At 34.4% G+C, this 17,531-nt stretch overlaps 1 protein-coding gene and 1 long non-coding RNA gene across 2 annotated transcripts; both read left to right on the forward strand.

Moving 5' to 3' along the window:
* Positions 1–3,502: 3,502 nt before the first annotated feature.
* LOC142356216 (uncharacterized) lies at positions 3,503–5,216 on the forward strand. Its single transcript, XR_012761380.1, has 3 exons — positions 3,503–3,564; positions 4,385–4,455; positions 5,108–5,216. It is a non-coding gene; the product is annotated as an uncharacterized LOC142356216 (long non-coding RNA).
* A 468-nt stretch (positions 5,217–5,684) lies between these two features.
* Positions 5,685–15,724, forward strand: LOC142356221 (B2 bradykinin receptor-like). Its single transcript, XM_075408175.1, has 4 exons — positions 5,685–5,689; positions 6,006–6,121; positions 13,947–14,105; positions 15,501–15,724. The coding sequence occupies exons 1-4, from the start codon at positions 5,685–5,687 to the stop codon at positions 15,689–15,691; spliced, it is 471 nt and encodes a 156-aa protein (XP_075264290.1). The 3' UTR covers positions 15,692–15,724.
* The last annotated feature ends 1,807 nt before the right edge of the window (positions 15,725–17,531 follow it).

A 17,531-nucleotide genomic window follows, 5' to 3' on the forward strand; every position in this document is an offset into this window, starting at 1 on the left:
CATAAGAAAATCATGTAAAATCATATATAATGGTGAGTGGAATTCATCATCTAATAACAGCAAGTTTGCATGTGAATTTGCACTAAAATTTGGTTTTTATCTGCTTTTAAAACAATTTGAGTAATCTCCTTTTTAAAGGCACGATTCTAACGTGCTTTTCATTAACAATTGAAAAATTCAAAACTTGTACCAATCAGATGATCAGCTGACTAAAAGAGGGTTGCTGAATTGATCAACTCGAGTTTTCTGGCTAGAACATAAGCTAAACATGGACCAAATATGTATTTTCGTCCACTTTTTTTTTAAATTTGCCGCTAGTAGACACCTTGAAACTGCAACAATATTCCTCAAAAGCTCAAAAAAGAGCTAGTTGTACTCCCACTGGCATTAAGAGTCTCCTGGATTTATACTTTTGCTAGCTTTGAGCAAATTTAAACTCGATGAATACCCAAAATGCGTTACTTAATTTCGAAATACTAAAAAAATGTGTCTGAAAATTGACTTAATTTGCAACCATTTGAAAAATTAACTTTTTTAGAAGTGCCGATATACCAGGGCTGATCTTGATCTCACCAAGGATCCTTACGGTAAAGAAAAACTGGACTTTAATTTGGCGAGGCATTTTTTCAAAATACTTTCGCATTTAAATACTTTCTTTAAATTACTGATAAGAATTTCAAATCAAAGCTCAATTGTTGACGCATACTAGTAACAAAAATGAAGCCCAACAAACATGTAATTTTTATCCAGAGTTAAGTTCATTGTTTCTACTGCTCTGACAAAATGTTTCCGTAAAATTCTATGATCTTATGATGTTTTGCATTCATTTGTAATACTTTTTGTAGTCCAATGGTTTATTTCCCCAATCAAACATCGAATTGGTTTCTTAGGTATAAGTGAACCTAAAGAATGCTTTTCATTGTTATCTATTTTCTCTTAAGAATTTGAATAAATTTGTTATGAGAAAATGTTGTTGAATTTTTGAACCTTGCCACTATTTTATATAGTTTCTCTCAACTTCTCGCATAGTCCCAGTAAAAACAAGTTGTAAAACGTTTCCGGTCAGTTATAAACTATAATCTGTAATAGTTTTATATATAAGCAAAGGTTTCTTGATTTTGATACTACGAATGGTTCCCCTGTTACTTCTTGGTTTCCTTGTCATATTACCACTTTATTGACAGTTCCAATTTTTGCTTCTGATCTGTGACACAGTTTTCTGGCAAAAATTAGTGGACCTTTTTATTTTTTGCCTATGTGTGTCTTCCCTTTTGCTGTTGTACAACATATAACTGATAACGATATGTGTCTATTGCCTCCCCAGGAGGTATAATTGAACCTATTTAAAGTTTTCTGTTTTTAGCTCTTTCTTTTAATGACCTTAAAATTAATATTTTTTAAAAAAGATTTTCTCAACTGTCTCCTTTTGCTCTCATTTTCGCCACCCTTTCACTCAATCTCACTAATAATAGGTCTCAATATTTTTTTTCAATTCAGAGATTTTTTTCTTTCAGTTATGTGTTTTGACTAATGGCTTTGACCAATTAGTTTCATGAAATAAATTTCGAGAATTCTATGTTGTTCAGATTTTAGGTTTTTTTTGTTTTTTCCCCACATTACTTTTATAAAGAAAACACATTGATGTTCACAGGAGAATCCGGTGATGATTTACATTTCCTGTAGATAACATCTTATAAACATAGTGCCTTGAACAATGTGGTGTCGTAAAATTGTTTGTGAAATTTTGACTGCCTATCTTTGTTGCTATTTTGTAGTCTCGTGACTTAGTCTCATGAACAAGAGGCCCAAACAGTTTTCTGAAGTGTTGCAATTTAATGTATTTTTTATTGAAATCTTATCCTGTTATGCTTTCGAAAACTTTTTTTTTCAAAAACATTTTTTGGTTGTTGAGCTTCGCCATGTTCAATTCTTTTTGGCTTTGCCTCTGTAAAGACCGGTCACAACTCAATTCCAGTGAGCTATAGTTTAATCCAAATAACAGTTTTATTTTAAACCTTCTGTTTCTCGGCTTTGTCATTACCGTTGATACGGGTTTTATAGAATGTTTGAGATTTTTTTTATTTGTATTTTTATTTGAATTTTTGTTTTCCTATTAATATATAAAATTGATTGTAGGTCCAATTGGCTTTGAATTTTTGCGCAATTCAACGTTTTTTTAATGGTCTTGGTGACAAGTTTTTGATTTTAACGGCTTCAATGCCATTTTGCGAAAAGTTGAGTTGAACTTTTAGTTTTTGCCGGCCTTTGTCCTTCTTTTGGTAGTCATATGACGTACGCTGGATAATGACTGGTCTCATTTGCGTCCTATGGAGATATACATGAATGATCTAGTTTTTTTCAGTTAATATCTAATGAGAAAAATCACTTTGAAATTAATTGCCTTCAAATATTGAAACGTTTTTTTGAACTTCACGCCTGTTTGCTCTCTTTTCTCGACCTGTTACCCAGTCGATTGAGGACAGGTCCCAAATCTGTTATAATGAAGTAAAGGTTAACTTGTTTTGTTTTGGTTTTATCTGATACTAGTTTGATTTTGCTATGATGATTTAATATAGACGTCGATTTTTGGTCGTAAATAATTTTTGTTTTTTCTAACATTTGTTAGCAAATTAAGTCAACAATGTGGATGAGCGGGGTCGGAGCATTATGTGCGTATGCTCAATACCGAGCCTCCTTGTTAACTTTTCTATTTTATTTCTTTATAAATTCCATTCGTCAGAATTTTAGTTAACGCCATAAAAGTAATGATATTTACAAACTTTAAAAAAAGAATTTTAGGTGGTCAAAGTTAGTATATGGTTGCGTTTCGAATAGCTAACATTCAAAATGATTCAAATGAAATATAAAGAAAAACAAACAGATTTACAAATACAAACTTTTGCATATTTATCTTCTGCTTATTTAAATTTTAGGATTACTGGATACTGCCTGTGGATTCCGTGCCCCCTGGTCGTCTGACTGTAATGAGGTGGATAACCCTCACTTGGTTGGTTGTCATGACAACTATGGGAGTGCCAGGAAACATACTCGGTTAGGAATTACTTCCTCAATTTACAGCAGAAATTTGTAAATTTATATTCAGTAAAATTAAATTTGCTATAACTTGTCTAGACATGGTATATTTCGCTATATCTGAAAAAATATGGAACATCTAATCAAGAACTAGCTAAATGGACTAGTTTTTTTCTCAGGAAACACATATACTAACAATTTATGTTTCTACGTGTGATATTTTTAATGCTATTGTTTACAGAAATCTTTTCAATCAACCACATCATCAACCGTATTTTTCACTTAAAGCTGGCTAGATTTTTGGCACGAATTCTTCTGTAAAATTTTTGCGTTAAACTATTTCAAAATAGCCAAAGTTTGTTTTCAGTGATAGTGAGTCTGATGTTTATGAAACATTTGCGTCAACTGGCTCACCTGTTTGTGGCCAACTTGGCCCTGTTCGATCTCGGAGTGATGTTCATGAACTCGATCGCCCTCATTGGCGTCATCTACGGGGACCGGGTCATGTTGGAGAACCCGATTCTATGTGAGGTATGAACACGTTAGATACTCAGTATGTATGCGCTCGAAGTGCGCTGGAATCCGCCAATGATCAGACTCAAGAGCGCTCATTCCACCTTCCAGACCCTGTAATTTCGAGCGCACAAAGGTCAGGTGTGCGCTCGAAATGGTCTGGACCAGGACCGTTTCGAGCGCATACCTCAACCTGGGGGGTCATGTTGGAGAACCCGATTCTATGCGAGGTAATAGCACTTTAGATATTTTGTTGCAACTTCAATGCTGCCATCCTTGGACAGCCCAAAAGGGAAAAAAATCAAATGCCCAGACTGTCTAAGGCAGGTGTTCTAATCCTTAGAACCCTCATCCAAGAGCTGCAAGATGTTCATGTCCAAACAATAGTTGTCTCCAATTTTTTTCTTGGACTGCAGATTAAAGTTGTTTTATGGGCCCAATAATTGTGTGCGTACAAGTATGGTTCTCGTTTGCCATCCGTTAACTTTTTTTATTATCAACATAATAGTTTGACAAAACAGGAAATCTAGGTTTAAGAAAATGCCCGCTTCAACTTCTGAATATTGGTTATATAAATCTGTCCATATCTATAGACACACGCCTTAACAGTCATCTCTGATCTGAAGGCAAACTTAGTTAGAGTGCGAATTTAATGGGGTACCAAAATTTTCAAGAGCTGCTGAGCGGTACCTGAAAGAGCGGTACCTGAAAGAGCGGTACCTGAAAGAGCGGTACCTGAAAGAGCGGTACCTTATTTTGGGAAGAGACATGTCAAAGCACCGTACTCAAACTAATGCTTTTCGAAATCTGCAGCGAACTCCAGGGTCAGTCATTTTAGGTGTCTGGAATCATATGCATGCTGGCCTGTTTTGGAAGTCTCTGGACGATGATGTTTGTCGCTATCAACCGGTTAGTTAGAATTTTTCATTTTTGGGTTTTTAATAATTAGCGAAAATTTTAATATCATAGATCATTTCAGTCGTGTGCTGTTTGGTGTACTAGTTGGCAATATTGATCAATGAGAAAAATGTCAAAATGATTAAGACAGACTTTGAGTAGTGTACTCATGCCTTGCAAGCACTCACCCCCCCCCCCCCCCCACCCTGTTGAGCATCACCTCAGATCACTGTCTGATGCTTTGAGTAGCTTAGCCCTGGACAAACAGGGATTGCTCAGATACAAAGAGCCAACGTGCGATTCTGGAAAAAACAATCAACTCTGACAACCTGCAACAAGAAATATCTTCCAAGAAATTGCATCAATTTGAGTAAAAAAAAACGCCAAAGCTTATCTTGTGAGATTCAGCAATGTAGACCTTTTATTATACGGCACGAAATTGGACAAGGGTGCTCATTTGGTTACATAAAAAGTAGGATTTCTACCAGTTTCGACCCCAAGCTTAGAGGGTGCGCGTTATTTACAAGCCCCTACAACCGTATGTGTATTTTTTTCATAACAATTTACTACGTGAGGGCACGTGGTCCCTACTGAGAAAGTGGTCACAAGGTACGCTGTGCAAATGGGGGGGGGGGTAGCGGAAAAGATCCTGGATTTTTTTCAGCTTTATCTTCATCTGCAAGAACGAGTTGTACTCTCGACTTTTTGGGGTCAAAGGGACAGTGCTGTCTTTGGTCATGATTTGGGTCTGTGTGTGTCTGCTTGATCTGGCTAATTACCCAGGAGTGGGTTACGGGGGTCATACGTTCAATCCACCTCTACTGCACTGCAGGGAAGTATTGGTCAATCTGTCTCCTGTTTCAAATTTAAACTTTTCAAACGCTGATACGCAGAAAACTATCACATATTTTTGCACTTATTATACTTTTCTCGGTTTCATAAGACATAAATGTCTCATGTTATAAGGTATATATGAATGCCAAAGAATGACTATGTATACCTATGATTGTCAGTTTATAGAGTGCAAACTTTAAAGTATATACGACCGTACAGCACCTTCAATTCTTACGTTTGGAAATTGACGCTACTGAAAATTCAGATACTAAAACGGTTGAAGTACTTGAAGGAAACAACTTCTGATCAGACCAGGTCAATACCATCATGCACATTCTTTTCAGCTCAAACTTTATTTTACCGAATTATGCGTAATTCAAGTGCATAAAGCCCCATAATGTTAGAAGATGGCGTAATCAGATCTAACTCTGGCCTGTGACATTGGCTAGGAGAAAACAGGTTTTTTGGTCTCTCGCTGAAAACAGACAATTGCAACGACTTCAGCTTTTCATTTGAAAGCACTTTCTAAACTTTACTAGTATTTTACTAGTAAATTATTTTCAGTAGTACTTTAAGGACCAAATTTTCATATGATTTTAAAGTGATTGTTAAATGTAAATGTTTCACCAAACTTTTGTTATGGTAATAAATTTTTCAGTTTACATTTTAAAGATTTGAAAAATATATTGCTTTACTTGTTTTCGAAACTCTCTTTGTTGTCTTTTAAGCTTTACTCTGGACAACTCCTGGTGGTATAACACAATCATATACACAGGCGTAGCTCTGGCACTTCCTCTGGCTGTGATCTCCTACTGCTACTGGCAGATATACAAAGTAGCCAAAAGTTAGTAAATTGCTTGATCGGGTTCACAACTTTGGAATATAAGGAAATTGGAAATGAATACGCTTTTTTTGTGAGCAATACAGGGATTTTTTTTTACAGATATCACATTGTCTGTTAGTATTTGTGAGCTTGAGGTTTTTCTGAAGTCGCAGCTCGTTTAATAATTCAATTTGACCAATAAATTTGTCAACAATTTCTGTGAATTGAAATTATAACAATATTATCTTACAACTTTCTTACAAAAGAGTGTTAACTTGTAAAAATGTAAGACTTTGCAAGTCGGATAGTTAACATGTAGGAATCTCGCAAGTTCGTTCCGGTCGAGCTGTGCTACCATTGGTTTTTTCTGTAGCACGTTCTCCATCTGATTTAATAATTTACATATTTTTAAAATTCGTAAATGGGTCTTTTTCCATCCGAGGTTGATGGGAATTTACACCCGGCCCTTTTTTTTGATAATCCAATTTGGCTGATCAGTCGTTTTTACGACGACGAAAAAAATAGACGAATCATTCATAGAGCTCTTAAAAAACTTACCGATTTAGACGACAATTTTAGCATTCATTTCAAGTTCCTAAAGAAAGTTGCTCAGTCATGCTTCTTCTCAATAAAATTTGCAGTCATTTTTCTTGAATAAATTTGTCTGCTGCTTTCTTCGTCTACTTTTTTTCTAATATGGTTTTTTTTAAATTTCAACAGCTGTAGAAAGAAGCAAAAAGATTTGTGATTGTACATAAATGTTCTATTTATATATAAAGTTTAATCCAGGATCCAACGAATCAAAATTCGAGCTGAGGTAGGTTTGCTCTGGAAAGCAGGTCGAGCGCACTTGAGTATAATCAGAGACACGTTCAACGCACTTTGAGCGTACAGAAGTTGTCTAGTTCGATTGAGTTTGATCAGAGGCACTTTCGGTCATCAGTTGAAAAGTATTAGTTCATTTATGTACAACTGAACTTTTTTGCAAACAAGAGAAACTTAGGGTGAAAAGAGAAATTTTTCAGTACAGAGTGCAGGTTTTCATTGTTTTTTCTCGGGTATCTATTAAATATTCTACTTAAATCTTGCTAGGATGCAAGATTTAATTTTTTCTAACGATAAATTTCATGTGCCAAAACTAGATTTAGATAATATTTGAATTTTCAAACGCTGTATAAAAAGTACAGGGCTTTGGTACAATCAGCGCTTGAGGTACATTCAAATAGGCCAGAACCAGTCAAGTGATGGATCTAATCAAGAATTTGAACAAAATGAAGCAGAACATGAAGCGCTATTTTAATGACCCCTTTAAGAATAGTTTTAAAAGGGAATTCGTTTCTTTGTATGTAACTATCCCAAAATGTATGGAAAATTTTCAAACGCCGTATAAAAAGTACATTGCTTTGGTACAATCAGCGCTTGAGGTAAATTCAAATAGGCCAGAACCAGTCAAGTGATGAATCTAATCAAGAATTTGAACAAAATGAAGCAGAACTAGAAGCGCTATTTTAAAGACCCCTTTCAGATTAGTTTTAAAAGGGAATTCGTTTCTTTGTAAGTAACTATCCCAAAATGTATGGACAATTTGGCAGTTCTGCTTCAGATAGCATTATATATTTTTTGATTATGTTGAATTCTAGTTCGCAAAAATTTGAATAGCTTAGGCACTCAAGTTACCCAAGGTTTCCTTTCGTTTTTGTCGGTTTCGTTAGGAGTTTCAAGTTCTGTTTTTCTTACCAATTCACCTAAAATCGTTTCGTTGGGATTGGTGTCTAAAAGTACAATAGCGTTGAAAACACTCTTCACTTACCTGTAACGTTTTTGTCTGGGTTGGCCCTATGCCATTACTTTACCAAGTTAATGAAAACTGTTATGTGGTTCATATGGAATGATTTGACATAGATTTTAGACATTGGCCCATCTATTTTACTATGATCACTTTGAAGCTTCTGTTCATAAAAACTTGTTTTTATCTAATATACAAGCAGTTTTAACTTTATTTTATACTTCACAATATTTCAATTTCAACTCTTCATTGCTTTTATCTTTTTTTGCCAAGCAGTGTCTTTTTTTAATGCAGCCAAATTCGTATTTCTAGGAGTAAGCAAACGTTTATCGTTTTGTTTGTGTTTTTCATAGTTGTTAAGATCTTCTCTTTCTTTTGAATTTTCAAACGCCTTATAAAAAGTACAGTGCTTTGGTACAATCAGCGCATGAGGTACATTCAAATAGGCCAGAACCAGTCAAGTGATGGATCTAATCAAAAATTTGATCAAAATGAAGCAGAACAAGAAGCGCTATTTTAATGACCCCTTTCAGAATAGTTTTAAAAGGGAATTCGTTTCTTTGTATGTAACTATCCCAAGATGCATGGAAAATTTGGCAGTTCTGCTTCAGATAGCATTATAAATTTTTTGATTATGTTGAAATCTAGTTCGCAAAAATTTGAATAGCTTAGGCACTCAAGTTACCCAAGGTTTCCTTTCGTTTTTGTCGGTTTCGTTAGGAGTTTCAAGTTCTTTTTTTCCTACCTATTCACCTAAAATCCTTTTTTCTAATCGTATTATTCAAAAACATAGTGTGGCCAGTCTTGTCTATGAGACTTGGAAACCCCTTATCCAGTTAACATTTTTGATGTTCCTGATCGTTTAAACTTTTCAGGTGTTCTGTGACCTTCGAAATGCTTTAAAGTTATCGAGGAACAAAAAAAATACTTGAGATATGATTTTGTGTCCAATTTATTTTTTTCAATTCAGTTTATGTTGCATTGTCATACACTAAACCTCCATACTGCAGAAACGGCTGAACATAGGGTTTGTCTAAGAGTTGCGTGACTGAACATTTTGTTTTTGAAATTGTAAAAAGGATTAGTTATCCATTTATGCTTTTTTGTAGATTTTTCTATATGTTCTGCAAAAACAATATTGGTCCAGAAAAACGCCCAAATACTTCATCCGTCGTTTCGGCTTTTCATTATTGAAAAATTTGCAGTTTTTTAGAGGCCATCGTTTTTAGAGTTGATTTCCAAAAAACGTACATTTGTCTTTTTCAAAAATCAATTGGTTTTCCTCCGTCCAGTCGCAACCTCTATAGAGATACAAGAGGAAGATAATTATTAAAAACAAAAACTCTTGTGCCCAGTACTGACTTTTGAGAAACACCACGTTTAGCCGCCCTTGTTTCTGAATCAAGATTTCTAATTGCAAACAAACTTTTTTCTTTCACTTATTTATGATTTAAAAAGGCCTAGAAAAATACCTCGGATCCCAGATATTTCAGTTCTTTTTAAGTGTGTGAAAATCTTTACCAAGATAAAAAAACACGCAACATGATGATTAGAAATTGCTAGTTTTATATCACAAAATTTGTAACGTTTGAGCAATTGCCTCAATAGTATTTCATTTACACTTGAACACCTACTAATCGCAACTAAGAAACTCAGTTTAGAAAAAATTAACAAACCGCGTTGAGAGTTACAAAAGTGATTTAAAAAATTTTTTTGAACAAAGGTTAGCCGTTTTCAGTGATTTAGAAAAATACATGACATAAAAACAGTTGCTGAAAACGTTATACGAGGTTTCACAGATCATAGGAATTTCAACTTTCACTACTAAGTGAGCAATTTGTAACACATCAGTGGGGTGTATGTCATTCAAATTTTTTATGGTTTCACTCTTCACTTACCTGTAACGTTTTTGTGTGGGCTGGCCCTATGTCATCACTTTACCAAGTTTATGAAAACTGTTATTTGGTTCATATGGAATGATTTGACATAGATTTGAGACATTGGCCCATCTCTTTTATTATGATCACTTTGAAGCTTCTGTTCATAAAAATTTGTTTTTATCTAATTTACATGCAGTTTTAACTTTATTTTATACTTCACAATATTTCAATTTCAACTCTTCATTGCTTTTATCTTTTTTTGCCAAGCAGTGTCTTTTTTTAATGCAGCCAAATTCGTATTTCTAGGAGTAAGCAAACGTTTATCGTTTTGTTTGTGTTTTTCATAGTTGTTAAGATCTTCTCTTTCTTTTGAATTTTCAAACGCCTTATAAAAAGTACAGTGCTTTGGTACAATCAGCGCATGAGGTACATTCAAATAGGCCAGAACCAGTCAAGTGATGGATCTAATCAAAAATTTGATCAAAATGAAGCAGAACAAGAAGCGCTATTTTAATGACCCCTTTCAGAATAGTTTTAAAAGGGAATTCGTTTCTTTGTATGTAACTATCCCAAGATGCATGGAAAATTTGGCAGTTCTGCTTCAGATAGCATTATAAATTTTTTGATTATGTTGAAATCTAGTTCGCAAAAATTTGAATAGCTTAGGCACTCAAGTTACCCAAGGTTTCCTTTCGTTTTTGTCGGTTTCGTTAGGAGTTTCAAGTTCTTTTTTTCCTACCTATTCACCTAAAATCCTTTTTTCTAATCGTATTATTCAAAAACATAGTGGGGCCAGTCTTGTCTATGAGACTTGGAAACCCCTTATCCAGTTAACATTTTTGATGTTCCTGATCGTTTAAACTTTTCAGGTGTTCTGTGACCTTCGAAATGCTTTAAAGTTATCGAGGAACAAAAAAAATACTTGAGATATGATTTTGTGTCCAATTTATTTTTTTCAATTCAGTTTATGTTGCATTGTCATACACTAAACCTCCATACTGCAGAAACGGCTGAACATAGGGTTTGTCTAAGAGTTGCGTGACTGAACATTTTGTTTTTGAAATTGTAAAAAGGATTAGTTATCCATTTATGCTTTTTTGTAGATTTTTCTATATGTTCTGCAAAAACAATATTGGTCCAGAAAAACGCCCAAATACTTCATCCGTCGTTTCGGCTTTTCATTATTGAAAAATTTGCAGTTTTTTAGAGGCCATCGTTTTTAGAGTTGATTTCCAAAAAACGTACATTTGTCTTTTTCAAAAATCAATTGGTTTTCCTCCGTCCAGTCGCAACCTCTATAGAGATACAAGAGGAAGATAATTATTAAAAACAAAAACTCTTGTGCCCAGTACTGACTTTTGAGAAACACCACGTTTAGCCGCCCTTGTTTCTGAATCAAGATTTCTAATTGCAAACAAACTTTTTTCTTTCACTTATTTATGATTTAAAAAGGCCTAGAAAAATACCTCGGATCCCAGATATTTCAGTTCTTTTTAAGTGTTTGAAAATCTTTACCAAGATAAAAAAACACGCAACATGATGATTAGAAATTGCTAGTTTTATATCACAAAATTTGTAACGTTTGAGCAATTGCCTCAATAGTATTTCATTTACACTTGAACACCTACTAATCGCAACTAAGAAACTCAGTTTAGAAAAAATTAACAAATCGCGTTGAGAGTTACAAAAGTGATTTAAAAAAATTTTTTTGAACAAAGGTTAGCCGTTTTCAGTGATTTAGAAAAATACATGACATAAAAACAGTTGCTGAAAACGTTATACGAGGTTTCACAGATCATAGGAATTTCAACTTTCACTACTAAGTGAGCAATTTGTAACACATCAGTGGGGTGTATGTCATTCAAATTTTTTATGGTTTCACTCTTCACTTACCTGTAACGTTTTTGTGTGGGCTGGCCCTATGTCATCACTTTACCAAGTTTATGAAAACTGTTATTTGGTTCATATGGAATGATTTGACATAGATTTGAGACATTGGCCCATCTCTTTTATTATGATCACTTTGAAGCTTCTGTTCATAAAAATTTGTTTTTATCTAATTTACATGCAGTTTTAACTTTATTTTTTAGTTCACTATATTTCAATTTCAACTCTTCATTGTTGAAAGTTATCGAGGAACAAAAAAAATACTTGAGATATGATTTTGTGTCCAATTTATTTTTTTCAATTCAGTTTATGTTGCATTGTCATACACTAAACCTCCATACTGCAGAAACGGCTGAACATAGGGTTTGTCTAAGAGTTGCGTGACTGAACATTTTGTTTTTGAAATTGTAAAAAGGATTAGTTATCCATTTATGCTTTTTTGTAGATTTTTCTATATGTTCTGCAAAAACAATATTGGTCCAGAAAAACGCCCAAATACTTCATCCGTCGTTTCGGCTTTTCATTATTGAAAAATTTGCAGTTTTTTAGAGGCCATCGTTTTTAGAGTTGATTTCCAAAAAACGTACATTTGTCTTTTTCAAAAATCAATTGGTTTTCCTCCGTCCAGTCGCAACCTCTATAGAGATACAAGAGGAAGATAATTATTAAAAACAAAAACTCTTGTGCCCAGTACTGACTTTTGAGAAACACCACGTTTAGCCGCCCTTGTTTCTGAATCAAGATTTCTAATTGCAAACAAACTTTTTTCTTTCACTTATTTATGATTTAAAAAGGCCTAGAAAAATACCTCGGATCCCAGATATTTCAGTTCTTTTTAAGTGTTTGAAAATCTTTACCAAGATAAAAAAACACGCAACATGATGATTAGAAATTGCTAGTTTTATATCACAAAATTTGTAACGTTTGAGCAATTGCCTCAATAGTATTTCATTTACACTTGAACACCTACTAATCGCAACTAAGAAACTCAGTTTAGAAAAAATTAACAAATCGCGTTGAGAGTTACAAAAGTGATTTAAAAAAATTTTTTTGAACAAAGGTTAGCCGTTTTCAGTGATTTAGAAAAATACATGACATAAAAACAGTTGCTGAAAACGTTATACGAGGTTTCACAGATCATAGGAATTTCAACTTTCACTACTAAGTGAGCAATTTGTAACACATCAGTGGGGTGTATGTCATTCAAATTTTTTATGGTTTCACTCTTCACTTACCTGTAACGTTTTTGTGTGGGCTGGCCCTATGTCATCACTTTACCAAGTTTATGAAAACTGTTATTTGGTTCATATGGAATGATTTGACATAGATTTGAGACATTGGCCCATCTCTTTTATTATGATCACTTTGAAGCTTCTGTTCATAAAAATTTGTTTTTATCTAATTTACATGCAGTTTTAACTTTATTTTTTAGTTCACTATATTTCAATTTCAACTCTTCATTGTTTTTTATCTATTTTTGCCAAGCAATGTTCTTTTTTTATTGCAGCCAAATTCATAATTCTAGGAGTAAGCAAACGTTTATCGTTTCGTTTGTGTTTTTCATAACTGTTAAGATCTTCTCTTTCGAATCACGCAGTATCTCTTGTAACCATTCTAGTTTTCATTGGTCAATGCTCTGATTGTTTAAAATATTGTAATCGCTTTCCCTCAGCTTGAGAACTACCTCATAATTTACGCTTTTGGGAAATGTTGCTGTAAAGAAATATAATAAATTTTTTCTTATGAAAAAGAAAACAAAGGAAGAAACAACTGCTTCCATGGAAGTCTGAGAACAGTTTGATGTTTTATTGTTTTTCCTTTTCTTTATTATTTGTGCCCCTTCCATGGAAATCGCAGATGAGGCTCTTTTAGTGTCGGTTTACGTTAATTTATTTTTACAAAAATTTGTTTGGTTGTCGCCTGTTTTACTGTACGAAAGGAAAAAAATTAGTTTTTATCATAATTGAAACTATTTTAGATTATAAAAAACAAGTTGTTCCCTCTTCAATGCCGGAAAAATGACTTCTTTTCTTTTCCAAAATTACGCCACTTTCATTCTTGGGCCAAACGGACCATCAAGGTATTGTATAGTAATTCATAACAGGGCCCATAACAGTCAATCAGCGCTCATAGTTTTGTTCAAATTCTCAGCTGAAAGCAATATATGTAGGATATTTTTTATACAAATTTCATAAGTATGGTGCTTATCACCATTTTGCAGGTACGGGTAGCCTTTTTCTAAAAATCCGTTCAGATTGATCTTTTTAAATCCTGTTTATTGCTCTCAATCCAGATTCGGCTGCCAGAAGTGAGAAGAGAAGACGTGAACAGAGACAGCTGCTGGTCTCTCTACTGACCATCTTTGCTGCTTTCGTCATCACCTGGACTCCCATGGGGGTAGTCTTATTCCTGGCTGGAATCACATCTGACTACACAGAATTCATACCAGAAGGTAAAAGTTTCCAATATGTGGTCACAAGACCTTCTTGTGTGGACAGAAGGGAACTCTTTCCTACCGCTCCCCTGTGGAAATAATGTGCTCCTCGGGCTGACCTCTCTGAGTATTTCAGTACTGAACTTGTAAAATCAGCACTGAAACAGCAAGTTTACGTCAAAAAAACTTGCCGTTATGCTCAGAAAAAAAACAGAGCAACTATTCGGAGTTTGGATCTTTTTCCGTTTGTGCCCCCAGCTTAGTGACCGCATATTATTTGCACCCCCAGACGCGCGTACCATATGTTTACACAATGATTTACTATTTAATGGCACGTGCTCTGTAGCTGAGGGGAGCTTAACGTACTGGGGGGAGGGCGACACAAACGGAAAAGATCCCATTATTTTAACAAAAAATAAACGTACGGAGTTTTTAAGTTTTTACGGTTGAGGCAAAATCTATCCCATTTATGAGCCAAACTATGCCCCAACATAGAAGAACCACATTTTGTCAGATATACGAGAGCAAGTATTACAATTTTTATTCAAATTCATCGCAAATCTTACATCTTTAAGCGATTTTTAGCGATGACACCTCAACCCGGGAGACTCTTGTATATTAATTTTCACTAACAACATACTGAAGGTTTCCTGCGTTGTCAACCAAACATACCAACCATTTCTCAGTTATGAAACCAAAAACAGCAGACGATTTTTACGTCTGTTAATCAAACACACCAACTCTGGCTAAACCTAACATACCGAATCTTTCTTACGCTCGGAACCGAACATACCGAATCTTTCTTACGCTCCGAACCGAACATACCGAATCTTGCAAAATCGAACGTATCGAAGCTTTCTTACGTTCCAGACCGAAAATACCGACAATTTCTTACGTATGAAACCAAATATACCGAGTCTGGCTAAACCGAACATGCCGAATCTTTCTTACGATCCGAACCGATCATACTGAATCTTGCAAAACCAACATACCGACAATTTCTTACATTTGAAACCGAACACACCGAACAAACCGAAAATGTCGACCATTTCTTACGTATACAACCAAACATACCGAACATTTCTTGTGTCGTTTTTGTTCGGTGTTCTCAGCTGGGGGGGGGGGGGGTGGGGGCACAAACTGAAAAGATCCCGGAATTTTACACGTGTTATAGGGGGTGTAAACTAGGCAGTCATTAAGTTGCAAATACAAATGGAAAAGATACCCCGCTTGTTTTTGTTCATTTTTCCTTAGATCTGGGGACTACCAAGCTGGTTGTAACCATGTTTGGTTGAATTCAATATTATTATACTTTTCATATACTTTATATAATTTTTATATATAAAAGGGATTGTGACAAAAAAATATCTCGTTTTTTTTCAGAACAAATTGAATGGTAGACTTTATTTTTAGAGGTGGTGATAATATGCGACTTGTTTGCCCACTCGAATTCAGGGGTGAATTTCATCATATACGGGTTCACTCATAGAGGACTGAGGAGGGCATACCGGATGTGGTACCAGATGGCAACACCCTGTCTCAACTCAAAGCCAGACTCCTCTTCTGGCACGATTTCAACAAATGAAAAAAATGGCCATAAATGAATGTGTTCTATTTTGTCTTAGACCCCAATTGGAACTTATAACCCATCGAAAATTTTAGCTGATCGAGATCAGAAACAGTTATCTAATGACCCCCAACTACAGGAGTTGCTTGATTGTTTTCATCACCTTATAACGTTATTATGAGTGAAAAGTAAAAACTAGCATGTCTTAAAAAGTAATAATCAATTGTCATAACTTTGGGAAGCTATGGAAGGTAAAGAGTTAGAGGAATGGGGGGGGGGGGGGAGGGGGTAGGAAACAAAGTAGATCCAATTAAATATGTAAATAATGTGATGACCTAATGGAACGATTAAGATTTCTGCTATCGTGTATTGCAATTATTGCATCTTTCTTGAAGCGAAAACACAAAAGATGGAACTCATAAATCTGGGCCTTTGAGAAAGATACAGGAAAAAATTGTTACATCAACTTGTGACCAAACAATTCTGAGTTCCAAGATCTTATTCAATTCAAATACAAATATATTTTGGCTGTTTTTTTTTAAAAAAAATCCAAATAAACGAGTCCATATGAGAGAGAGAGAGACAGAGACCAGTTTTTGAATCAATCTGCAAATAATAAAATTCGGGGCGTTACTATGGTTGCGTAACCAAATTGAATTTTATTATTCCAATACAATGGTTCAAAGCTAAAATGTCTTCTTGTCAGCCTGATAACCTCGACAATCTGCGCAATTTTTTTTGAAAGCTAAAATTACGAATTACTCCTCATGATCACGAAACAGTGAAAGTTTACCCAGATCGATGTTTTCGTTTGTGCTCGTCTATGACGCAGAACGTTTTTGAACGCACACAGGGGGTACGGTGCGTTCAAAAATACACAGATCTTTGTTAAGAAAATTCAAACTTTGAAATCACAAAAATTCAATTTAAAGGCCTTACAAGAAGAAGCTGTAATGTGCATTCGTACATAATGTTCCAACTCTTCAATTGATCAACATTGTATAAAATATAAAAGCTCAAAACGTACCCCCCCCGCCCTCGATTTCAAAATGAATTGTTTTAAAAGTCAAATATAAAAAAATGCGATGATTGACGAGAATCTTTATTCTAATTTGATGACATGCTTGTTGCCAGAGTGATTGTAGTGACCGGTTTTCTAATAAACGACAACAGCTTCCATATGATTTAGATTTTATCTCGAATTCACCTTCGCTGTCAAACATTCAATCAGAACTCGGCGCTTAGGATTTTATAGAGGGATAAAATTGGTTTATGGAATAGAAATGCATTCCCATCAAGTTATAACAAAAAAAACTCAGCATTCCTTTATCTACCAAACAGATGGCTATCGAAATAGTTTATGCAGTTTTGAAAATTTTTTTTTAATTAAAAGTTGTCATAACTATAATGAATGATGAAAATCAACGTTTTTCTTTACTGAGCAAAAATATTTTTAGGCAAACAGAAATGTTCGAAGAAAAGAATGATAAGTTTAAAATCGTATAGGCTGTTGCACAAAGAAATTTGCCAGTGTTCTTTAAATCATTTTTTCTTTTTTCATCTAGTTATAAAATTCTGTTAAGGTTTCTAACGTACTGGCAAGAGTTGTATTATTTGCAACTTTTTAGAACATATATATTTATATAATAACATTTGCAAAAGATTAGAATTTGCGTCCAATTCGTCATATTAAAAGGTCATAAGAATTGACGAAGAGGTAACAAAATAATGGTTTCCTTTCATTGATGCTCCCAAAACTCCATAACAGAATAAATGTATTTTGTCGTAAGGGTTTCATAACAAAGAAAAAAGAACAAAGTTATCTTGGAGTAAAAATCCTGAATAAAAAACTTAAACTATATATAGAAAAATTACTG

This window comes from Convolutriloba macropyga, unplaced genomic scaffold, assembly GCF_964194025.1.
Source record: "Convolutriloba macropyga unplaced genomic scaffold, txConMacr16.3 SCAFFOLD_90, whole genome shotgun sequence".
Classification (NCBI taxonomy): Eukaryota; Metazoa; Xenacoelomorpha; order Acoela; family Convolutidae; genus Convolutriloba; species Convolutriloba macropyga.